Source organism: Chenopodium album, chromosome 7, assembly GCF_948465745.1.
Source record: "Chenopodium album chromosome 7, dcCheAlbu1.1, whole genome shotgun sequence".
Lineage (NCBI taxonomy): Eukaryota > Viridiplantae > Streptophyta > Magnoliopsida > Caryophyllales > Amaranthaceae > Chenopodium > Chenopodium album.
Window position 1 is genome coordinate 75,218,231 of NC_137840.1, and position 24,347 is coordinate 75,242,577.

Here is a 24,347-nt window from a genome sequence, read left to right on the forward strand (position 1 = left end):
ATAGTGACTTTCATTGAGAGACTGATAATAAATCCCTTGTCACATTAGAAATCACCGTATTAGTAGTAAACCAGGTAAGTAATTGACTATATGGGTTGGCGACTTAACAAATTAACACACTAAAAATTCCTGCAAGAAGCTACCTTACTATCTGTATATGTGCGTCATTGCGTCGACGTATCGCCTTTCACCATTGATAATGTACACATATTAGAGAAAACGACAGAATAAATACTACACAACTAACATAAAATGCAAACATATGTATTGGATATTTGTAGGAAAAACCTTTCACAAACGTAATGTAGCACCAGTAGTTGAACCAACAAAGTAGGTGCAATTTTGTTGGCCTTTTTTTTTCTTTTATTTCTCTCTAAACTCCTTCAAACGTAACATCCTCTCCTTTTTCCCTCCCTTTTCACATACACCTCTATTTCTCTAACTCTTTATTTTTCATATATCTGGCCAACGTTCTTACCTTCCATCCATCTCACCATATATACACCCATACACGTTTTATATTCGTCCCGAGCCTCTTCATCTATACTCGATCTCATCATCGAATGGAAGAGCAGCAAAATGTCCCACGCGTTGAGGTTCAACAAAAGGAATTTTCACCTCCGTTGTTGTTTTCATCAAATGATTTTGAGGCCGCGACTATCTCAGATAACGTTGATTGGTCTAGCTTTTTGATCGATTCACCAACTGTTAAGGCGGCTAGTAGTTATTTATATTGTCATAATAATGATAATAATAAACGACTTGATTGTGCTGAGTTTGAAAATGATCGTCAGAGCAATGGTTCAGATTTTTTAAGTGGTGGAAACAATAGTACTCTAAGCAATAATGTGGAAGAAAATAGAGGAAGTATTGATCATAGGTTGGAAAGCAGCAAGAGAATAAGTAGTTGTAGTATTAGTAGTAGTGGCAGTACAAGATCGAGGAAGGCCAAGGTGGTTCCTCGATTTGCATTCCAAACGAAGAGCTCTGAGGACATCCTTGATGATGGGTATCGTTGGAGAAAATATGGACAGAAATCCGTCAAGAATAACATCTATCCAAGGTACGTACATGTTTAGTTCGTTCTTGGTGTACAAACAACTAATTTTCTCTTTTTAGGGAACGATAATTAATGCAATTAAATATTACAAAAAATCAATATTTATTCTGTATGGTCATTCTTATTCTTCCTTTTTTTTCCTTGACTAGTTACCCTTATTTTCTAATTTCATGATCGATATTTCTATATTAATAGGTTTTAATTTTCATATTGGATTAATGATCAAAGGCTAAACAAATTATGGTTATCATACAGGAGCTATTATCGGTGCACACATTTGACATGTAATGTAAAGAAACAAGTGCAGAGATTATCCAAGGACTCTAGCATTGTCGTAACAACATATGAGGGAGTTCACAATCATCCTTGCGAGAAGTTGATGGAAGCCCTTTCTCCTCTACTTAACCAAATGCAATTTCTATCTAGTTTAACCTAAGTATCCCTAATTCATGAATTATTTAACTACATATTATTCTAAGCTTTCTCAAACAAAATCTAATTATAAAATGTAAATGCACATACACATGTATCAATGAACATATATATACATGATAGTATATTTGTAAGCTTGTAGCCAGTTCTTTCCTAAAGTTAAAAGTTAGATCGAATAGACGAATACATCTTCAGTTTTCATTGTACACGTAATAATGTCAAAACAAAAATTCTTACACGAGGTTGATTTAACAATTGTTGGGCCAATTTTAATTTATGAAACTAAATTGTAACATCATTTTTTAGGGTTTTAATAATTAAAAAAACTACTTCAAATGAATATCATATTGTGATCCATGTCTGATTTTTCATTTGGATCATCATCCTGAATTATTAGTTGGATATGTGCTCCAGTGATGAGTCCCATGTATAATATGTTTCGCACAACTAAATAGTCCAAAATTGCTAAAATGAGATCTTGTAAATTTTGTCTTTGTTTAATTGATCATCAAGAATCACTACTTACACCATATATATTTCACATTTAATTGATTTTTGAAAGATATTCTTGTTAATAGTCCATTTCAACTAAGAGATTAAGTTAATTGAAGTCCATGTTCAATGTTCAATTTAATGGTTTTTTTATATACTTTATCAAATGTCACTTGAATTTATTAGTGATCATCCAACTTTTTTCCTACTTTATGGGTGCAAGTATGGGACCTATGCATGGCATTTTCAATTTTTCATAGGTTCTATTCCATCCATAAGTTAACATTGAATGCATGGCTAACTAATGTTTTTGTTCACGGCCTCATTCAATCAAAATTAGTGGTCCTACACCCATTCAACATTCAATAAGATTTTAATGCCTACTCTTTTATGGAAACCATGTACTACCTCCGTTACATATTAGTTGCAACTTTGGGGTATTATTTGTGAGACATAAAATATTCCAAAGTTGCAACTAATATGTAACGGAGGTAGTAGCATAATCAGCGGCGATATGAGAGTGAAACCAGCCATCAAGACACAATACGATAAAAAGTTTGAGATAGATAACAATATAACATAGATATTATTCTCTTCGTTCCTAAATAATGACTCGTCGCCTTGGTGAAGACTAAAGACCATAGCCAACACACCACTTGTTCATGAATTATGACTTCAAATTTGGGGTGACTAATGAAGCTAATCTATAATTGGGCCAAGATCCAATAAAACACATCACTACTTAGCTTCAATACCGTATTATGATAGATACCTAAAACCTCATTTTAATTGACACGAAATACTTATTGACTGGCCCATCATTCTGGTCCATAATTAATAGGCCCACATCCTTCAAACGGTCAAACTTTCAACATTTACGGACGGATCCGGTATTCTTAAAGTACACGTGTACAGCTGACCTGGCCACCTTATAAATAGTACGGAGATGGGTCCTCCAGGTGAGATCTTACATAGTTACGTTACGCCTTATACGCGGGTCGGCCGGTATACACGTTTTTGCACGTGTCCCACCGCTTATACTCCGTTTTTTAATTACTACTTCTATTTCATACAGAGTATTATTTTCAAACAGAGGTAATTTTTTATTTTTATTATTTTTTTTTTATAAACAGATAGTTTTTTTTTTTTATTGAGCAAATATAAACAGATAGTTATTTGGTAGAATTTGAATTAAAATTTTCAAAATGTTTTTATTATGAGTAATGTTATATATAGCCCTTAAATAAAATTATGTACAAATTATTGTAATTAATATTAATTTTTCATCAGTGTTTCCCCTTTTAGTTTCTTATACATAGCCCTTAAGGCTATATTTATAAGGGCTATGTTTATCATTTTTCATTTATTAAACGAGTCAATATTTTTAAATTTCTTTTTTTTACAGTTGGGTAAAAAAAAAATTCTTTTTTTACAATATATCACTATATACGTACCAAATACTACAATTTAACTTCATCATGCATGAATAGTTTAGTCTAGTGATAAGGTTTGCATCTCATAACTTAAGGTTGTGGGATTAAACCCCTCTAAAGGTAATTAAGGATGGAAATTCCCTTATATTTCGTCCTACTCTCAAAGTTCTTAGCCCGCAGACACGGATCGGAAGGATTTGTGAGAGATTTCAGTTTTGTAGGATCTTTCTCCGTATTATACAGTACTAGAAGAGGGTTAAAAAAATCGTTATTAAAATTCTAAACAAAGCATAAATTAACATGTAAGTGATGTAACTCAAGGTGAAAACAACCTTAAAATAAGGATAAAGTATACGAGTGTATTATTGAGTTTTGAAAGTTTCCTCGTCTATTCCACTGGAATATGATTTGCTTTTTGGTACGGCAACAATTGTAAAGAATCGACGAAGATTGCCTTTTTTATTTTCAAAAAAATGAGTTACACTTTGATGACTACTACTCCATATGAAAAGTCAAATCTTACACGTCTATCCCACTTTGATAACAAATCCTTCCACTCGTTACGCCTACAAAAGTACAAAGTACAAAGTATTACAATGGCAACGTCTAACCATTTTATCAAAGCATTTGTTTTTTAAAAAAAACTTCAGTACGTAATTCCTCTGTTTAAAAATTTAATATTAATGGTACTTGAAAAAAGCAAATGGGAGTATTATTTGAATCTTAAAATTGGACATAAGGGATGGAGGGAGTATAAAAGATTTTTCTACATCTTTTACTTTATTTTTGGTGTTCTACCTTTGGTCTAATTCGGATTCCAGGCTCAATTTCGAGTATTAATTAAGGGTTTGTTCTGATTTACTGAACTGAACTGAATTGATTGGAGTTGAAATGAACTGAACTGAAATGAATATTTTACGAGAGAAGGAAATTAGAAACTAAACTGAACTGAAATTAAGCTGAAGAGAACAAACCTGAGATTCAAACCTTTTCAATTTTATTTTAAAATATGTGGATTATTTTTTGGTAGATTTTAAATTAACATTATAATTCATTATAAAATTTTGTTAAACCCGTGTGTGGCACGGGACTTAATCTAGTTTTATTAAAAATTAAAAGCTATAATTCTTTTTTTTTTTTTTTTTTTTTTTGAGGGAATAAAAGCTATAATTCTTAGGTAATATTAATAATTTGTTCTTGAGAAAAAAGTAAATGCCCAAAATCTTTAAAAACATTGCAAAAATCTGCTTTAAAAGGAAACAATTCTAATACTTAGGTAAGAAAATCACAATGTAATTAAAGTCATATATGTGTAGCACCAATAAGACAATATTAAAACCCCAAAGGCCTCAACCACTTTAAAAGCATTAGTATTAAATTATAGCCAATGACCAACATGATTAAGGGGTAATCATCTTCCTTATCTCATAAAATTAGTTTATATAAAGCAGAGAGATTAGCAAAATAATGTCAAGATTAAGAGACAAAGCAAAGAACTTTGTATCAGAGAAAATCGCAAATATGAGAAAGCCAGAAGCAAGCATAGATGATGTTGATCTAAAAGGAGTCAACAGAGAAGGTGTTACATATTGTGCTAATGTTGGTGTTACCAATCCTTATTCTCATTCCATTCCTATTTGTGAGATCACATTTCATCTTAAATGTGATGGCAGGTTTGTTATTTTATAATTTGCACTTGGAATAATAATAATTTTCAATTTGTAAATCTTGGATCTTGGGAAATTCTGATTGATTCCTCTGTTTTTATATATTTTTTTTATTGTTTGATTTAATTTTTACTCGTGTTTAGTGCAAATGTTTATTTATTTTTTTTTATTTTTTTTGAGAGATAGTGCAAATGTTTATGAATTAGGATGATTTAATGAAATATGGAGTTTTGAAATGTTGCTTTTTATTTATTTATTATTTTTTTAATTGCTAGTCAAGATGGTTTAACAAGTAAGTTGACTTCACATTTTGCTTAAATTGAACGTTAGATCTTGCTGCCTCTAATGCCCTTTTTTCTGGGGCCTTTTTTAGGACGGATCAAGTGCTTTTTTTTTTTTTGGTTAATTAGGAGATATAAATGGTGTTTTAAGGATAACATGTACAAATAGGAGGGAACTTTTTAAGATATGTTAGGAATGATATACCCTTTATAAGGCCGTCACTAGATTTAATTTAGTTCATGTACTCATGTTGATTACTTGATGTACTCATATTAACAATTAAGATGTTCACGGGGTACAACTAAAATTGTAGGTCAATTGTTAAGGAATTACATATATATAAATGGAGACTAGATTTTATTTAATAGAAATGATTTTCCTTGTTTGACTTGGTTTTATGATGGTTTGTTGAATTATATTTATATATGAACCTGGACTTTTGCATTTGATAGTCGAGGTGGTTAAATTGATACTTTGGGTATGGATGTATGATGTTACATTTGTTTGGATGGTTTGATAATAGGATTATTATACATCTAGTTAATTTCCTAAATGTAACAATGTTACGGACCAGAAATAGTATTGTATAAATTTTTTCAACGCAATTTTAGATTAAGATTAGTTTTAGATTGGCAATATTTTAGTTCTTCAAGTTTGATGTAAACTAATGGCATGAAGTTGATATTTACAGGCAAATAATATCCGGAACTATTCCAGATCCAGGTTCAATTAAAGGAAATGATAAGACAAATCTAGAAGTGCTAATGAAGGTGCCACACAGCGTGATTGTTAGCTTGGCTAGGGATATCTTTAAGGATTGGGACATTGATTATGAGCTTGAGATAGGTCTCGTTATCGACATCCCTATCATTGGAAACTTTACTATTCCTGTCCGGAAAAAGGGAGAGATCAGACTTCCCTCCATCAAAGACTTCTTTCGAAAAGGAGAAGATAACGAGGAATAAACCTTCCTTGTGAATTGTGATATATATACTCATAATTGTCTTTTATTTATACCCATTTCCTAATGTGTGTGGTCTATGCACCAACCTTAATTTGTTTTTAAGTACTAAAACGCAAAAATATTGAATCCCTCATCAAGTTGTTTATGGAGCAAGAAAAGTTAATTGAGTAATCAAATAATGCGTAATGTTTATATTTTTAATTTTTTTTAAATGTTTAAAGTTATTCCTTATTCGGAAAACTAAATACGGAGTATCCAAAATACGGAGTATCCAAAATAAAGATCGAGATAAATAAAATATTACAATAATCGCCTTCAAAGGAAACAATTTTAATATTATTATTATTGTAAGAAAATCACATCAGAATGCAATAAAAGTGGTATACGTGTGACACCTTTTAACATCTTAAGGCAAGAGAGCCCCTCTCAACCTCTATTTATATAAAGGCCTGACCAATCCCAAAACAAGAAGCATCGCTAAAACAAGATCAATAGCAAATCATCTTCCTTAATCTCGATCATAAAAAAAAAATAAAAAAATGGCAGGATTAATAGACAAAGCAAAAAACTTTGTAGCAGAGAAGATCGCAGATATGCCAAAACCAGAAGCAAACATAGAAGATTTTGATCTGAAAGGAGTTAACAAAGAGGGTGTTACTTACAGCGCTAAAGTTGGTGTTATGAACCCTTATTCTCAATCTATTCCTATTTGTGAGATCACTTACCTCCTTAGATGTGATGGCAGGTTTGTATATTTTCTTTTTTACACCCTTTTTTTGCATTTAAATTTTTTTTAAAAAAATTCTATTTTGTCAATCGTTTGATCAATGTGATATATATGTAATTGTATTATATCTTGGATTTTTGGAGATTTTTAATTGTTCTCCCCTGTTTTTTTTTTTTTTTTTTTTTTTTTTTTGATTTATTTATCCTGTTTGAAGTGTAATTGTTTCTGGTGATTTGTTTGAATATGAACCTTTTGATTTTGCTAGTCAAAGTAGTTAATAGATTTCATGTTTCTTAGATGGTTTGGCTCCTTAATTAATCTTTTATGCCCTTTACCTAACTAGACTTTTTTAAAAAAAAATTTTTATTGTTGTATTGAGGTGCATCCGGTTAATTTCCTAGATATGCATCTAAATTCAACTTCGTAAATGACTAAGGGTATTTTTGGTAATTTAAAAATGTTTTTGAGGGTAAATCGAGGACATTATAAAGGTATAATATGGGGCGATTTGGGGATATATTAGGAAATGATATACTCGGACAGTCGTATTCCATTGTCTATAGTATACCCTATTTATTATGGATTAATGATGCTCATTTCCTCTTTTTTGAAAGTATGATGCTCTTTTTATTTCTCTAATGTTTATATGATCAACATATTAATCAATAAAGCACTAAAGTTATTTGAATTGCTAAGAAAATATTGGAAAGTTGTCGAGGTAGATTATATTAGAAGGTAGAAAGGGCATATTTCCTTTTTACTTTCATGACTTTAATTTGCCAAAGCCTTTGATTCAGGGGAAGATTAGGAAAACAAACCCATCACTGGTAATGATAATGTAGCTTAGGTGCTCATTGTGTTTTATTTAAGATTTGTCAATATTTTTTTTGTTTGATATATCAGAGTAATCAGACTTAACAATTTTATATAGTCCAATATCCGAAAATTTTGATGATTTATTGAAAAACTAGCTGCTGCACACCGATGTTATTTATGCAATTATGTGCAGAAAATGTTAGACATGTTCTTAATTTACAAGTGATTAACACATATATATAAGTATCATCGTTATGATCATGAATGTTATGCATTCGATCTCTAACACTAGTTAGGTCACTAACAAAAGTGTGCATAAACTTGTTTAACGCGTAATCATAGAGGGATAAGAATTAGTACTACCAAAGACTTCTATTATGTAGTACAGTGGAGGTATTATATTATGAAGATGCCAAATTTTATAAAATGGAGGGAAACATTGAAAATTCAATTTAAATATGGTTATTTGGGCTCCATGATTTGGCATATTCTTGATACTATTCCACTTTTAATCTTCTACGCAACTACTAGTAGAGAGCCAAAGATATATATTCATAAGAAAGTCAGGATTCAGGAAAAAGAAGAATGAATAAAATATGTCAGATCTCAGGCTAAGTCCTTTTCCACGTCTTTATTGATGCTATTCTTGTACGAGTAAGTCTTAGGTTGATACTGTCCTTCATTAATTTGTATGAGACGTTAAAGGTTATCCATCATAAAGCTATTAGTCATTCCGAAATTAAACAAATGTTACCCTAGTCTCACATTAATTAAGTTTCACTGTTCGTTTGTATTAGTATTGGTGTCATTAGTTGAGGAACGATGATTGAGAATCATTCCGTGGTTTGAATGATGAACTAATGAAATGGAGTCAATTTTTGCAGGGAGATACTATCCGGTACCATTGCAGACCCAGGATCAATTAGAGGAAAAGAGACTACAATGCTTGACGTGCCAATGAAGGTGCCACATAGCATCATAGTGAGCTTGGCAAGGGATATCTTTAGGGACTGGGACATTGATTATGAACTTCAGTTGGGTCTTGTTATCGACCTCCCTATCATTGGAAACTTTACCATTCCCCTTTCTTCCAAGGGAGAGATCAAGCTTCCGTCCATCAGAGACTTCTTTGGTGGAGGAGGAGAAGAAGAGGAGGAAAAGAAGGAATAAACTCATGATGTTTGAAAGAAAAAAAAAAAAAACATTCTGCCTTTTTTTATGCCTCATTTCATAGTTTCATGTTGGTTATATTTGGGAAACTCACTCATGGGGTCTCCCTTGTACTAGTATATCTTACAGGAACATTTCGTGTTATCACCAGAATTTTGCTTGTTTTGGTGCTAGAGTTCTTGTAATTATAAACGCATTGGTTCTTTTACGTGCTATATGTTATCAACGTTTCAGTGGGCTATCCGCCTATCCCTATAAACCGTTTGCTCTATAAAATTGAGGTCATCAATGCTGATTTTTTAGCTAACATTGTGGCATATCTAGGATCTGCAGATACGAGAAACTGTCTATTGTGGTCTTTAGTTTTATTCCCCTTGCTAATATATATGATATGCCTAAGCTTCTTGCCTCTGATATCAGATAAGCCAGGAACTTCAGTTAGAATAACTCTGCTTTCATAGTTTTCATATGAGTAGATGTCTCTGAAGTCTGAATTGAATGCATAACATTGGGCAGATCAGAAATCATCATCAGTTCTTAAATTAAGCAGTCCAATATTGGAGTTGGCATAAAGCCCATAAAAAATGAGGGCCTTAATTATATACTATGACATAGTGCTTAATCGCTTCAAGATATTGCTAATGGTTTTATTACTTCATAAATCCCTCAAAATCATTGTCAAAAGCCTAAGTGTGTTGGATAGTGATGAAAGTTAAACTTCATATTAATTGCACTAGGACTTGCTCTATAACAGATGAGCAGGGAACTAGTTAACGGTTAATTAACTTAGGGCCTGTTCTCATACATTGAAATTCAGTTCAGTTCCTAATTTCTTTCTCTTATAAAATATTCAGTTCAGTTCAATTCAATTTAGCTTAGTTCATTTCAGCTGAGTTCAGTCAATGAGAACAGACCCTTAGTTGGTTCATAAGTATTGTAGTTGCCTAGTTGGTTTCTTTGTTGTATCATCATTGTATCATCGATGTGAGATACAAAAAACAAAACTGAAACTACCTATTGATCAACACTTGAAGCTCATGTAAGTATGCATACCCCAACAAAGTTTGAACGAGCTACAGAATCGATTAAACTGGTCATAATCAAATCGCAAACGCAATTTATCAGCATTGGGGATGTAGCTCAGATGGTAGAGCGCTCGCTTAGCATGCGAGAGGTACGGGGATCGATACCCCGCATCTCCATTTTAATCATTCTGTAGTTCCTAGGCACTATTTCGGTATTTCCACCTTATTTTCTTCCTTATTATTTAGTTCCCTTTTTTTTTTTTTTTTAATAAACGTGCTAACAACGTGGTTTGACTTTCATAATTCACCCCCCATTTCTTACGCCAAATGAACACAAGTTTCAATGCTTCATCACCAATCAAGTTTCAACTCTATTATGATATTTACGAATATTTTAGTTACAAAGAAAGTGCTCTTAATTTCGTATGTGAGTATTGAATAATCTTTCTCGGATTAATACCAACTTAACTATAATTTTATCCTAGTAAAAACTCTTTAAAAGAACTCTATCTTATTAAGGTAACAACCTAAAAGATAAAACTCATAACAATTAACAAAAATATATCCTAAGCCTAAAACAAGAAATTCCTAAAAACTAGTAGGCAAAAATCTAAAATAAGTAATTCCCATTTCACTACGTATCAACATCACCTTCTTCTTTAGCTCTAAACTTGTCAATTCTCCCGGCCCCTAAACATACCCCTTAAATTCCCCTGCCATGATGGAGGATCGGACCCGCCCACTAGCAAGTCCGATCACTAATCCAAATCCGATCCGATCCACCAAAAAAAGGGGTTGCACGACTTGCATCCGCTACCTATTATGTTCCCTAGGGACATTAGTGTTAATGATCATAACCATGATAGTCCTTCGTTTCACATTTTTTAAGGTTAAGGATCCAATCATGACATTCAACAAAATCTCCCTCACCAACTTGGTTAACCAGCCAGGGTCCAACATCTCAATGATTGCTGACATCTCTTTCGAGAACTTGAACCGGGCTACCTTTAGGTTCAGTAACACCACAACAAGCATCTACTGCAAGGGGATCATGGTGGGTGAGGCTCATGGACCACCCGGCCGAGCCCGGGGCCGGCATACCTTGAGGATGAACATAACTGTGGAAATCATTACAGAACGGATGTTTAAGGCTTCGAGCATAGTTAGTGATCTGAGTTCTGGCCTGCTTATTATGGATACCTACAGCAGAGTTCCTGGAAGAATAAAAGTGTTGGTCATTGACTTTAAAAATGTTGTTGTAGAGATGAATTGTACAGTTAGTTTTAATACATCTAGCCAAGAAATTCAGGGTCAAAAATGTATTACCTCCGTTAAAATTTAGTTGCAACTTTGAAATATTTTATGTTTCTCAAATGATACCCCAAAGTTGCAACTAAATGTTGACAGAGATAGTAAGAGGTTTGTTGAATTAAGATTTTAGAAATACTGAATGAGTAGTATTTTTGTTTCTAGAATGAAAATACGTAGTATGTTGCTATATTGTCCAAAACTTTCAGGATAATAATGATATTTGGAAAATGAGTTTGGCACTCTTTGTTAGTAGAACATATAGAACTGTAATCTTTCAATAGTCTACATTGGGGTCACCAAGTCTTGTTGTAAGCTCATAATTATAGCCTAAGAAGCACTGGCGGACCTACGTTGGAGCAAGGGGTAGCACGTGGTACCCCTAAAAAAAAAAAAAAAAACTGCAAAATGTTAAAAATGCTACAGCAATGATTATGTATATATACTTTTCATTGCTTATATATTAAGTACAATGTGCATTGCTCTGGTGGTGAGTTCAATAAAGTTAAAGTTGTTTTATGCGACAGGTCAGGAGTTCGACACCTATAGGCTACACATTTTGTTTTTTGTTGTTTTTTTTTTTTTTTTTTTTTTTCCCTTTTTAAAAGAAAGCTTCTCATTTCATACGAATAAGTGAATAACCATGTAGAAATAGCTTTCTAATTTACAATATACTCTCTATTCATAGTAATCTTCCCATTTTCATGTATATATTTTTTTTTCCAAAGCTCATAGCTTTATATAAGTAACAATATTTATGAATATTTACATAGAAATGTATATAAAAAAATCGCATGTTATAGTTTTTTTTTTTCTTATATTCAATGCAATTAGCTGTATAAAACTTAAACCGATTGATAGATAATACCAATACATACTTTGTAGTGTATAATTCATGGAGCATTTAAGGGAGTACTTTTTAATTTGATAGCAGTATATTATTGACAAACAACTATATTCGGAGTATATATTATGGACAAATTAAAAAGCACTAATATTGGTAAAAATATTATGGGCAAAGTGGTACATGTATATTAAAAAGGTCTAAATTGTGCATACACTTACAAAAATAGGGTAGGGTATAAGTTAAGACAACACATTGTACTGTATAAAGTTAACCCAATTCGTTCGGTTGATTGTTGTATAATGCGACAATCTAAATAGTTTTATGACTTTATGAGTTCTAGCTATTTACGGTTTGCTAATAAGTTATTTAATGCGTAGTGCTACCCCTAGTTAGAAATCCTGGATCCGTCACTGCTAAGAAGCATAGTCAGGTACATAACGTTGTATAAATTATTTTTAACATGATGCTGAAGCGTTGGTTTCAATTATAATATTTTCAATCAAACACAAAATTAAAAAAAAAATGCAGATACAAAATTTTGATTGCGTTTATTATATCTTTTGCAGATATTTTATCAGCTAATCTATTTGACAAATTGCCATCGACGTTCCTTATAATGTTGTACAAGTTGATCTAACATGTAATCCACCAATTGTACAATTAGACGTATAATGTGTGAGATATATTTCACTCTATAAGCAATCAGCTAATCCAAAAGAACCCAAAAAAAATGACCACAAATGTTAAAATCAAGGCCCAATTAGTGGAAGAATAAATTAGAAGAAAGTGACGGGTCGTCTGTGGTAATGGAATGGACAAGGAGGATACTTGACCAGGAACTGTAGCAAGATGACGAGTTCAAACTTCAAAAGTCAATTAAAAAAATGGGCTTCTTTGTCCTCTTTACTGATTGTGTGAGCATGACTCCATGCTTTCATACTACAATGTGAGCTTTTACCACTTTCACAAAATTATCATCATCTAAAACTCTAAAAAAGGTTGTAGTACGTATTAAATAAATGAGAAACTTGTCTTCTTTTTCCATTTTCTATTTCTCTTTGGGTTTGTTAATAACTTAATATGGAGTACAAACAATCTAATAGGACATTTGTATTACAAAACAATATTTATAAACGAATCTATGTAACATTGCAGCGTAAGTGGGGTAAAATAATATGGAGTAATAAAAAATACTCGTATCACCGTTGAAATGAAACGGAATCAATTTCATGACCTCAAATTTATGAGTTGGATTTCTTATCAACCTTTGTTTTTCCTAAGAATCAATTTATACTTTATACTATTTGATTTAATTAAATTTTTGTACGTAGTATATGGTTCAATAATGAATATATATAATTTGTATTACAGTGGGTATTTTTCTGTACATTCTAAAGTCCGTTAACAGATTTTTCTCAAAAATAAACAATGAGTAGGTCATATAAGTATGTAAATTTGGAATTAATTTGTCATATAACATTAATTAAGTTAGAGGAACTTTTGTTTTGGAATTACTCAATCCATTTCATAATAATCGCAACACTTCAACCAATACACATATACCAATGCACCATTTTGATCATTAATAATTGTAATTATATACTACGTATTACTCCGTATTAAGAAGTATAAAATGTTAATATGATGAAAATATACTTAAAGACTAATCCAACAATATTTTACATGACAACCTATGTTTTTTATATGGTTACAAAAATAATAGTCAAAAAGTAAGCATATAAATAGAGTAAAAGTCAAAGTGTTGCGTTTATTACGAAAAGGATTAATGACTAGCTTATACACGATTGAAAGAATAAAAAAATTTCAATTTGGTCTATCACATTCAAATATTAAATGATCTAATCTTCTATTGAACATGAAACTCTATACAATATATTAGCAAAAAGTTACTCATATCAAAATTTAAGTGGATTATTGCCTACGTTTTTTTTTTCTTGTCTATTGTGTGAGAGTTTTTCTTTTGCAATATCATTACTTTTTTGTCATTATTTGATTGTTAGAATTATTATTAGAACCTTTTAAAATTAGCATTGGGGGACCAATAATTTCAAGTACATTCAGAATAGTTTGCTGATCATCCTTCAAAGTGATTAACTCCAAAACAAAACTGTAGAACTCTAGTGTGTCGGGTATAAAATGTGTAATTAACGTCAAGAAGTATGAATGACACAACAACTTAATTTTTTATTTAGTACAACCTAGCTAGCTTTTGATACTAGTATAATTTAAGGGACACTGTTATATCTCCCTGTCTCTAAATATCCTGAATAAACCATATTTTGCCAATAATAACAAACCAATTTAGACAACTTGAAGTGTATTAGTATTAATTTTGTTAGTGATGCACGGTTGGTAGCATTACAATCCGGTAATCAAACTCATCATCATGATTAAATAAAGACCATTCTTCCCACTTACAACAACCCAACAAAGAAAGACTTTCCTTCATTTCAGTTTGAGTAAAGATGGTAATATTAGCTAGAAAGATGTCTAGGAAAAATTAATTCTTGGCTAGTTGTCTATTTGCAATATAACCAACTTTAGAAGAATTTAAAATAGGCAAAACCTATAAAAGAAAATAAAAATTCCTATTACCCAACTTTTTTTCTACCATTACATAATCATTTATGTTATGTATGTAACTCATACCGAATCACGCCAACATTGTTAAACATGTTTATTTGAATGTTTGACAATAGGAAAGCACCTGTAATTAAACAGTTGGCATAATAATTATTTAATAAACAAGAATACAAGATAAGCGAACCAGGCTAATAATAGGCTGTTACTTGAATAATCCATTTCTTATAAGTTTTACGCTTTTTTCCTCCAACAAGCTGCTACTTCAAAATCTCCAATTAAATCGAAATTACGTTTAAGACATAATGTACCACAATTTGCAAATGTCTAATACATGACCACCTACACAAAATATGTGTGATCATCCTCAGAAAAACACAATAACACACTTAAAATCTTAAAATCCCTATTTAATCTTCATATCGGATACAAATAACGCCATTAGTGATCTTAAATAATTGTGTATACGCTCTCCCATCTCCCTCCTTGAGCTCTGAAGGAGTCTCTATAAACCCTCAATTTCTTCAACCTCCCCATTAAATGAGTGTCGCTGTTCCCAAACCAAGAATTAAATGCAGCAGCTGGACTCTCCACCCACCTCTCTCATTCTCTCTCCAAATAAAATTAAACACATTCTTCCCAAAATTAACTCCTCTTCACCCCACTCTAACTTCAACCCATCAACCCCTTTTCCCTTTCTTCTTTCTCTCTCCTAAAAAATGAAACTCCCCCTTTTTCAATGTCCGCCATTATTCCTCCACCTTCCTCCTCTCCCCCTCACTCCCCTCTCTCACTTCAAAACCTCGGACTCGGTTACGCCATAGCTATCGCTTTCGGTTTCCTCGTACTCTTCTCCGCTCTTCTCCTGTCTTCTTACATCTGTTGTCGGGCCAACCACCGCCGCCGCCGCCGCCTCCACGCTCCCCCGCTACCTAACTCCTCCGACAACGGCATCATCGTACCTCGTATCATCTTTGTCGCGGAAGACGACAACGACGACGAGGAAAACCAAAACAGAGCATCAAACGGCGTCGTTGGACTCGATCGTGCTGTCATAAACTCTTACCCGAAATTTCAATTCTACAAGAAGAATTTAGAATCTAGTAACGGTGATAATTTAATGTGTTCGATTTGTTTGTGTGATTACAAAGAAGGTGAGATGCTGAGAATGATGCCGGATTGTAACCATTTTTTTCACTTGTGTTGTCTTGATGCTTGGCTTAAACTTAACGGTTCTTGTCCTGTTTGTCGGAATTCTCCGTTACCAACGCCGATTTCTACGCCGTTAGCCGAGGTTGTCCCCCTTTCTCAGTACCCTGATAATCGTCGCAGGTCTACTGTCATTTCTTCCTCTTAAATTATTTTCTACTTGTACTATATTTTGATTAGTTTGGATTTTTCTTTTTTTAGTTTTTAGATTTTGGTTTAAGTATGATTGATTTGAAATTATGATTATGAAGGCCAAATGTAAACACAAATTCAATGGAAATTGCTAGGGTTTTTTTTTTGGCCTGATTCATGCAAATATTGATTAATATCGATTGGTGTTATTAATGTTTAATTAAAACACGCTTATTGTTAAGTTTTGAGTAGGAGTTGAGTATCGATTTTCGATGTTTATTGTTTTTTTTTTTATGTGTGAGATGAGATCATTGAGATGCTATGTTCTCTTACTCCCTAACAAAAAGTAAAAGAAAAAGTGAGATGAAAAAAAAAAGAAGAGAAAGGAAGAAAAAGAGAAAATTGAAAAAAAGGAGTTTGTATTTGGTTGTTCCCTTTAGCAGCAAAGTTCATGTTACATGCCTTTGATGTTCAAGTAGGACATATGACCATCTTATCATTGAGAATTTTTGTGTATGAGAATCAGAACAATTTGGGTTGTACGGTACATTTTGTTGAGATGATTGAAATGGAATTTATGCTTATGAAAAAGTCAATTCTTTTGGCTTAATTCCTCCTTTATTCTCCTATTGGATTATTGTGAGTTTCACATACTCATTCATCTTCCCACCATTAGCTAATGAACGTGTCAGTGTCATAGTCCTAAGTTGAAAGTTATGGGACAATTTCTTCAGCACAATGTCTATGATAACTTCTTTGAAATCATACCGAGTGATTAGGTAATAAGGCTCTAAAGTTTGAAGAGCGTGCTATCACATTTTAATTAAATTGACAAGTTTTTATTGACATTTAAGTCGAGTTTTATTCAGTACGAGTAGTTTTAATTGTAAAAGATTTACCAACAAAATGTTCTCAATCAATCTACTAGTCTTCTTCATTCCACATGAATGTTTTATGCAATGGCAATTTCAAGTTTGTTCAATCACTCTTATGCTATGCCAGTGACATAAACGTAAAGAGTAAGCAATTCCAACTACAATGACATGCATGGAGTATGAATCAATATTTTTGAAAACCGAATTTCATATTGAAATAAAATTTTGCTTTAGCAATGGACTGTGTGGCACATGCATGAGAATGCAAGTGATATAAGAACATAGAATCTTTCATTTAAAAAAAAAATGAAATCATCAAATCATGTGCTATTGTGATATTCTGATTCTTTAATTCAATAATTGACTTTTTTTTTGGGGGGTTGGAAGTTTGGAACTATAAGCCATTTGTGATGTTTGTGTTTTATATCCTTTGTTTTCTCTTGAAGAGCATATAATTTTTTTAGTTTTATTTATTTATTATTAACATTTTAGCCTTTTATATAATGAAGGTCTTATGGATGCTTCTACTATAGTCAAAGAAGATCCAGAGATTAAGAATTGATGTATTGTTTAATTAAGTTATTAGAGACATGATTACATTGTTATTAGAAAAAGAGTTGACTTTGGAAAGAAGTTGAGTAAGTAGTGTGACAACACACACCACTTGAGCTCCAAAAATTATGTTTGTAAATCTGGTTGAGGAAACTGATGATAGAGGAAATGGTATAGGAGCTCTAAAAACTAATCTCAAGATCTCCCATCTCGAATATCTTCATTATTTATTAATTAATGTACTCAAAACTATACTAAATTAATTGTAAGAACCTACTTAAGCTTTTTAATAACTCACTTTTCCACTAACTTTTCAATCAATCTTAGGCAAAACTTTCAACTTTCTATATCGAAACCCAACTACATACGGAGTAGTTTTGTACCCTGATGCATGTGCTCTTCATCATCTTTAAGGTGTTTGGGTCTAAATTATTTAAGGTTTGGACATTTGGTTTGGTCTGAATGAATTTTTATCTTTAGGAATTACTCTGTATAATTGCCTATCTTAATGTGGTATGATATTAATTTTTAAAGTCTAATCTTATTTGGTATTATTTTAATTAGAATAAGGTTTCGTTCCTTTCATCTTATCCAAGATATTTTAATCTAAATCTATTTTGAAGTTTTGATCTAATCTACTATTTTACACATAGTATGTTTTTGTCTTGTTTGACTTTTATTGTTTCATTATCTTTAATATATTGTTTGACCAAAACAGAATAGCTTCTTGGATAAATATAAGTGTACTTATAATGAATATATTTTTATTTTAATTTTTCACAACATCTACATGTAACGATCTCAGACATGAAATCAGCTTGACTTTTGTTTAGTCATTGCTTACATAAGTTGTTTGAAAATTGACCAAGATATTAGTTTACATGCCTAACACCTGGTCAAGTGAAAGTGTAGTGGGTTTCTAGTCATGGTTCAAGTTGAAGTAAACCTATGAAGATGGATGAAGATGAGCTGATGAGGCATAAGAATTAAGAAGGGAACAAAAGGGGAGAGCGTGTGAAGGTGTTTCACAATTTATTATTTCGACAAGTATTTACGGAGTAGTTTAAAATATGATCTTATTTAATACGAGTAGAAGACTTTTAATTGGCTTGACTTCTGAAGTTCATAGTCGTACCATTTAAAGTAGTTGGTATCCTTTGTGAGAAGATTTAATTACGGCTTAGCATGTTTTAAATTTTAAGGGAATGCACTTACTCAGGGAATATGAAGCTCCTTTATTTTTTCTAAAAACAGTGAATAAGCTCATAAGTCATAACATGCGAAAGTTGGTCCAGAATTTCAGCCCAATTGAAATTGACGTAAAGCCCATTTATGCTGAGATTAGAAATTTCCAGCCCATAATCCGATTTCAGCTTCAACTTATCACCCGTTAGAATGAACCCAATTTTTCAATTCAGCTTTACTGTTAAGAAATTAATGAATATTGAATACCAAAGGAGAAGTTGGACTAATTGGAAACATTGGGCAATTTTATACTCCGTATATAGTTATTTACTACTCTGTATTTTGAAGTATTTTGGCATTTGACTTCTGCCTGCACAATTGTCTTACACCTTTTTTTTTCCCTCTCTAAAATAAAATGTAATATACTCATACAGTCTTGCCTCCTTAATTACCCCTATTTTATTTTTGATTAGTCTATTTGAAATTGTCCAAGACTATGTATAATTATAAGAAACCATCACTTTATTTTCACATCTACTACATAGTACATACTACATTTGGTGTCATCAACTCCATCAACAAATTATGAAAGTAACAAAATCTTAATGAAGCATACGAAATTTAGCATGAAATAGATGACACCTTGACACTATAACAGGCCAGTTACTTTCTCTTTATAAGGAGAACTACAAATCAATACCAAGGAGGCAAGGAACCTATAATATTAGACGCTTAATAAAGGAAGTAACTGAGAGTCAGTGATTATAGGAATGTAGGGAAGAAATTTAATTAATTAAATACTGTAAAATGGTATTCAGCCATCAGCAGTTCAGCACCCAATTACAAAAGTTTGACCAGCTATAATTAGAGTCAATGATCATACTGTATACTATGAATGGGTAGGAAATGAATAATTGCTGTTGTCTGTTGATTTGCACCCCATAAAAAACTTACCGTTGATTAAAAACTGTTGTCCAATTTATTAGTATTGCATGGTCTGCATCAAATTAATTACTTCGTATATATGCATTTTTTTTATTTATTTATTTATATTTTTTAATCTTTGGGCCGCAGTAGTATATGTTGTAATGTTGTTTCCAACATTTTGTTCAATGTGTGTGCTTCATTTAGATCTAGTCTTACACTGTTACATTATGCAGTGGGCAGAGGGCAACGAATCTTTGTTATGTCCGTATCCTCATATTCTTTTTATATTGCGGCGAGTTCATGCTCATTTTGATTCTTATATTAACTCGTATGTGGAAGCACTATACTATTAGTCCTCGCAACTTCATTTAAATGTTTCTTTTTTTGGACACAAAGATTAATCTTGGTTATGGTTCAGAGAATCAGATGGAGTGCCTCATTCCGTATTAATTTTTATATACAAAGTAGGAAGTATGGAGTACACGGTGCATATTTTAAAACCTTATGGGTACCTGGAACAATTTCTAAAAACTAAATTAATACGATGTTTATATATCGACGATAATTTACATACTCTCTCTGTCTCTAAAGCTTATTTTTTTTATTGTTCGAGTAATAAATGTTAGAAAGAGATTTGTATTAAGGGATGAATGGAGTAATAAGTAATACAGTACTAGTACAAAGTAACAATTTCTTATAAATGTGCATATAAATACGAATTTGAATTAATTATGATTAGTGCTAGATCAAATTGTTGCATATTTCAAAATCAATATACTCCCTTTTTTGTTTTAAGTTGGGAATTGATCGACAATTCACGAGTAAAGCGGTATACTAAATATTTTTTTATTGTTTTTTCTTTCCATTTTTAGCTTCTTTAGGGCTGTATATATCTTTTTCTATTTTAAAATACCAATGAAATATTATTATTTACTTGTAGTTTGTTTTCCTCATATTTTTGGACTGCTATAGTATTGTAGTACTGTAGTCTGTAGTATCAACAACTACTAAATTTCTAAATCTAGATGTGTAGTATCAACATTCCAGCAAAAAGGCCTATACTTTCGGTAAGCTTTAGCCGACCTAAGAAGAACATATCTCCTTATCCAGGTCATTGTCGAGCCCACTTACATGTTTTATAGCCTAAAAACTTCCTAGGCTCATATTGTGAGTTGTGACGTACTGTAGTAATTTGTGATTAAATTAGCTACAACAAAAATAGGTTTGGGTTAGCCCTTAGCCTTACATGGTCCACTGTATATTTGTGAATCAAGTATCACAGCCTTCATTGGTACAAAATTAAGGTTAGTCTTTAGTCTACCTAATATAGCTAGATATATGTACCTTCAACATTCTTTCCAATCTTCAAGGATTTAGCATTTCTATTTGACCATTTGATAATGTACAGCTTTTGACTATGTATGTTAATGAATTTTCTACAAATAGAAGTTATAAAACTATACTGTGATATAATCGTATCAATAAAGCATTGAAACCAACTAAATATGTTGTGTATATAGTCCATCATATCTAAATAGTTTTTTTTTTATTTTTTGGATAGGTTAGCAAACTATGTTGGTGTAAATTTGTGAATCAAGCTTTAAAGTTAGAAATACTACAATGTTTCTCACATTGAACTAGATGGGATGTATTTTATCCGAAAATCCGATAGGTATTATTATTTTGTGTGTGAATTTTATCCGAAAACTTCGTATGAATAAAATTACTAGAATAAATTCATACTCTATATAAACTACTTTATACCGTCCTAATGTCAAACTATTACAAATAAAATCAAGATACTTCTTACTCTATATTACTCAGTAAAATTAAGTCACACCTTGCAATAAAAAAAATGGTGACAAAGTCCGGAAAAAAAAAAAAAAAACATTCTAAAGGGGAAAGGCCTAAATTAATGACACGTGGCGTCCACCATCCCACGGTCGGCACCTCCATTTTCATGACCGTCAATTTAAATCACATCTGTAAGCAAAAAAATCAGAAAAAGCGTCAATTCTATACAAGACAGAGTCGTCATCAAACGCCGTTTAATAATATTATTCCTCAAGTAACGCCGTTTAATTAATACCGTATTTATATTCCGAAACTTTTGCTTTTGAAATTTGAATCTTCTTTCCCTCTTACAAAACCACTAGATTAACTCCCTTGATTTAATCTCAACGGCCACGATTTCTCCTCTCATTTCCTTTTCTCGTGATCCCCATTCTCTTTATAAAACCTCCCATATTTTTCTCTCTCTCATAAAACCCTCATTTCACTTTCTAGAAACTCCAATCAATCTCTCCCTTTTTTTCCTCTCTCTGAAACTTCTTCGCTAAGCTTTAATGGCGGAAATCGGAGAAACCAAAGCTCCTCATCCCGAGGGAGGAGAATCGTCGTTCATGGAGAAGATTGCTGAGAAGCTTCACTTCCATGAGAGCCACGACCAGGAGAAGAAGCACGATGAAGAGAAGAAGCATGACGAAGAGAAGAAGCATGATTCATCGTCGTCTTCTTCATCTTCTTCTTCCTCAGATTCTGAATCTGAGAAGCCTAAGACGACGTCGTCTCCTTCTGCTCCGGTTCCTGCTCCTGCTGCTGCTTCTTCGTCTGTTGAATCTAAGATCCGCCGTCTTTTTGGCCGTGAGAAACCTGTTCACCAAGTTCTCGGTGGTGGAAAACGTACGCACTTTTTCTCTCTCTTCTGATTTAAATATTATGCTCTTTGATCTTAATTACTTGATTTATACTTTTAATCTAAGCTATAGTCTTCGATTTTTTTGTATGATAATATTCAGATTTGTTTTACCTAATTTATGATTCCGATTTGCGATTTGATTTCATGTGCATAATGTGAGATTGATTTATCTATGAATTGCGATTGAATTGGAATTTGATTGTTTGAAGATTGAAAAAAGTAATCTATAAACTGTAATTGTTTGAAGATTGAAAAAAGTAATCTACAAATTGATTGATGAATTAGAAATGATGTAATGAATGTGAATGGTGATGCAGCTGCTGATGTGTTCTTGTGGAGGAACAAGAAGATCTCAGCTACTGTATTAGGAGCAGCTACTGCGATTTGGATTTTGTTTGAGCTGCTTGGATACCACCTGCTCACTCTCGTTTGCCACCTCTTGATTTTCTCCCTATCAGTGTTGTTTCTATGGGCCAATGCTTCCAGCTTTATCAACAAGTAATCTTCAAACTCGCTTTGTTAACTACATTATCATTTATGCATTGAATAAGTTCATTAAATTGCTTGATTGATTAATGTCTTGAATTCGAATCATAGGTCGTCACCACCTCAAATCCCCGAGGTTACACTCCCGGAGAATATGATAATGGAAATTGTTAGTGCTTTTGTGTCTGAGTTGAGACGAGGACTTAAACTGTTGCACGACGTTGCTACCGGAAAAGATGTGAAGCAGTTCCTTGCTGTATGAATTGCTTAACTTATTTTATGTTGATGATTATATTGAAGAGAGAAGGAATTTTGGTCATGATTTGATTTTGATGATTGTATCATTTGTTGTTTGCAGGTCATTGCAGGATTGTGGATATTGTCAATTGTTGGCAAGAGCTGCGATTTCTTGACCCTATTCTATATCAGTAAGTGATCATATTGTTATTCATTGCTCTTGGATTTTAAGGTTAGTTTGTGATTGTTATTGTGATTTAAGTAATGTGTCATTAAACATTGTCATCTGTGTTTTGCCACAGATTTTGTATTGTTGCATACTATCCCTGTTCTGTACGAGAAATACGAGGACCATGTCGATGCATTCGCCGAGAGAGCAATGGGTGAGGCCAAGAAGCATTATGGTGTGGTGAATGAGAGGTACATTAGCAAGATTCCAATGGGACCTTTGAAGAACAAGAAGGCGGATTAGAGATATTAAACAAGCCTTATTCCACAAACAAGTGTTAGGTTTCCTAACTCTTGACTTATCCAAAGGTCGTTGGTTGTGCTACTCTACCTTTGGCATTTTCATTTTGGCTATTTGCATTTGACTTTCGGTGCCTAAAAAGTGGTATTGCTGGGTTTAGATTGGAGTTGCCAGTTTTTGTAAGCTTTGTGGGCGTTGCTTTGTTCTTGTTTATTGACATTTATGGCACAGTAGAGCTACCTAATCTTGTTTATTCGTGGACATGGTTCTCTTGGCTTTGATAGGTAATAGTATTTGCTAGAGTTTAGTTGTGATGTATCAGTCACAATACATTGATCTGTTATTACCCTTGTGCTATGCTAATTATATACAGTACAATAGATTTTGGTACCTGCTTATTTTGATTTGTTTTCCCTTTGTTGGTCACACGTTACTCTGCTTGGTTATTTCCTTGGAATCTTTTTATTTAAACACTAAAGTGCTGTCATCTGTTCATCAACTCTAAGGACTTGATGTGAAGGTCTTGTAGCAAATTTTATGGCTCAATTTTTAAGTATCTCACCTTTTCAATTAGGCAATGTTTTACAGCCTTGTAGTTGAGTGTTCCATCTGGTTCCATCAGTCTATTTGTTGATGACTGCAAGGAACCCAGGAGCTTTACAGGTAAAATCCAGACTGCCCTCATATTTGAGTGTTTGAATCTCTCAAAGTCCCTTGTGGTTGAACTTTTACAGCATGTGCTAATGTATTTGC

The 24,347-nt window shown here is 32.5% G+C and overlaps 5 protein-coding genes, 1 non-coding gene and 1 pseudogene across 7 annotated transcripts in view; all 7 read left to right on the plus strand.

The window, feature by feature from the left end:
* Positions 1 to 322: 322 nt before the first annotated feature.
* LOC145638586 (uncharacterized) lies at positions 323 to 1,681 on the plus strand. Its single transcript, XM_081689573.1, has 2 exons — positions 323 to 1,063; positions 1,316 to 1,681. The coding sequence occupies exons 1-2, from the start codon at positions 564 to 566 to the stop codon at positions 1,494 to 1,496; spliced, it is 681 nt and encodes a 226-aa protein (XP_081545699.1). The 5' UTR covers positions 323 to 563; the 3' UTR covers positions 1,497 to 1,681.
* Positions 1,682 to 4,342: 2,661 nt separating this feature from the next.
* On the plus strand, positions 4,343 to 6,531 carry LOC145639611 (desiccation protectant protein Lea14 homolog). The gene is made up of 2 exons (XM_081690897.1): positions 4,343 to 5,090; positions 6,058 to 6,531. The coding sequence occupies exons 1-2, from the start codon at positions 4,885 to 4,887 to the stop codon at positions 6,329 to 6,331; spliced, it is 480 nt and encodes a 159-aa protein (XP_081547023.1). The 5' UTR covers positions 4,343 to 4,884; the 3' UTR covers positions 6,332 to 6,531.
* Positions 6,532 to 6,778: 247 nt separating this feature from the next.
* Positions 6,779 to 24,347, plus strand: part of LOC145639610 (desiccation protectant protein Lea14 homolog) — a 31,140-nt gene continuing 13,571 nt past the window's right edge. The window contains exons 1-2 of one of the 2 annotated variants that reach the window (XM_081690896.1): positions 6,779 to 7,075; positions 8,758 to 9,069. In XM_081690896.1, the coding sequence (XP_081547022.1) occupies positions 6,870 to 7,075; positions 8,758 to 9,043 (492 nt within the window). In that variant the 5' untranslated portion in view covers positions 6,779 to 6,869 and the 3' untranslated portion in view covers positions 9,044 to 9,069. Of the gene's footprint in view, positions 7,076 to 8,757; positions 9,271 to 24,347 lie in introns of those variants that run through there. The other variant, XM_081690894.1, reaches the window with a different exon arrangement.
* TRNAA-AGC (transfer RNA alanine (anticodon AGC)) lies at positions 10,173 to 10,245 on the plus strand. The gene has a single exon. It is a non-coding gene; the product is annotated as a tRNA-Ala (tRNA).
* On the plus strand, positions 10,928 to 11,410 carry LOC145640685 (Late embryogenesis abundant (LEA) hydroxyproline-rich glycoprotein family). Its single transcript, XM_081691921.1, has one exon. The coding sequence runs from the start codon at positions 10,928 to 10,930 to the stop codon at positions 11,408 to 11,410; it is 483 nt and encodes a 160-aa protein (XP_081548047.1).
* On the plus strand, positions 15,388 to 16,339 carry LOC145638587 (RING-H2 finger protein ATL67 pseudogene; annotated as a pseudogene).
* On the plus strand, positions 21,955 to 23,992 carry LOC145639608 (reticulon-like protein B4). Its single transcript, XM_081690891.1, has 5 exons — positions 21,955 to 22,386; positions 22,720 to 22,900; positions 23,000 to 23,144; positions 23,247 to 23,316; positions 23,428 to 23,992. Exons 1-5 carry the CDS (start codon positions 22,050 to 22,052, stop codon positions 23,595 to 23,597), a joined length of 903 nt encoding a protein of 300 aa, XP_081547017.1. The 5' UTR covers positions 21,955 to 22,049; the 3' UTR covers positions 23,598 to 23,992.

Bases quoted from the DNA above. Each gene is read 5' to 3' on its own strand.
- LOC145640685 (XM_081691921.1), top strand. From the start codon at position 10,928: ATGATAGTCCTTCGTTTCACATTTTTTAAGGTTAAGGATCCAATCATG.
- LOC145639608 (XM_081690891.1), top strand. From the start codon at position 22,050: ATGGCGGAAATCGGAGAAACCAAAGCTCCTCATCCCGAGGGAGGAGAA. The intron at 23,145-23,246 runs GTATGAATTGCT...TGTTGTTTGCAG, and splicing joins ATGTGAAGCAGTTCCTTGCT to GTCATTGCAGGATTGTGGAT. The intron at 23,317-23,427 runs GTAAGTGATCAT...GTTTTGCCACAG, and splicing joins CTTGACCCTATTCTATATCA to ATTTTGTATTGTTGCATACT.
- LOC145638586 (XM_081689573.1), top strand. From the start codon at position 564: ATGGAAGAGCAGCAAAATGTCCCACGCGTTGAGGTTCAACAAAAGGAA. The intron at 1,064-1,315 runs GTACGTACATGT...GTTATCATACAG, and splicing joins AAGAATAACATCTATCCAAG to GAGCTATTATCGGTGCACAC.
- LOC145639611 (XM_081690897.1), top strand. From the start codon at position 4,885: ATGTCAAGATTAAGAGACAAAGCAAAGAACTTTGTATCAGAGAAAATC. The intron at 5,091-6,057 runs GTTTGTTATTTT...TGATATTTACAG, and splicing joins CATCTTAAATGTGATGGCAG to GCAAATAATATCCGGAACTA.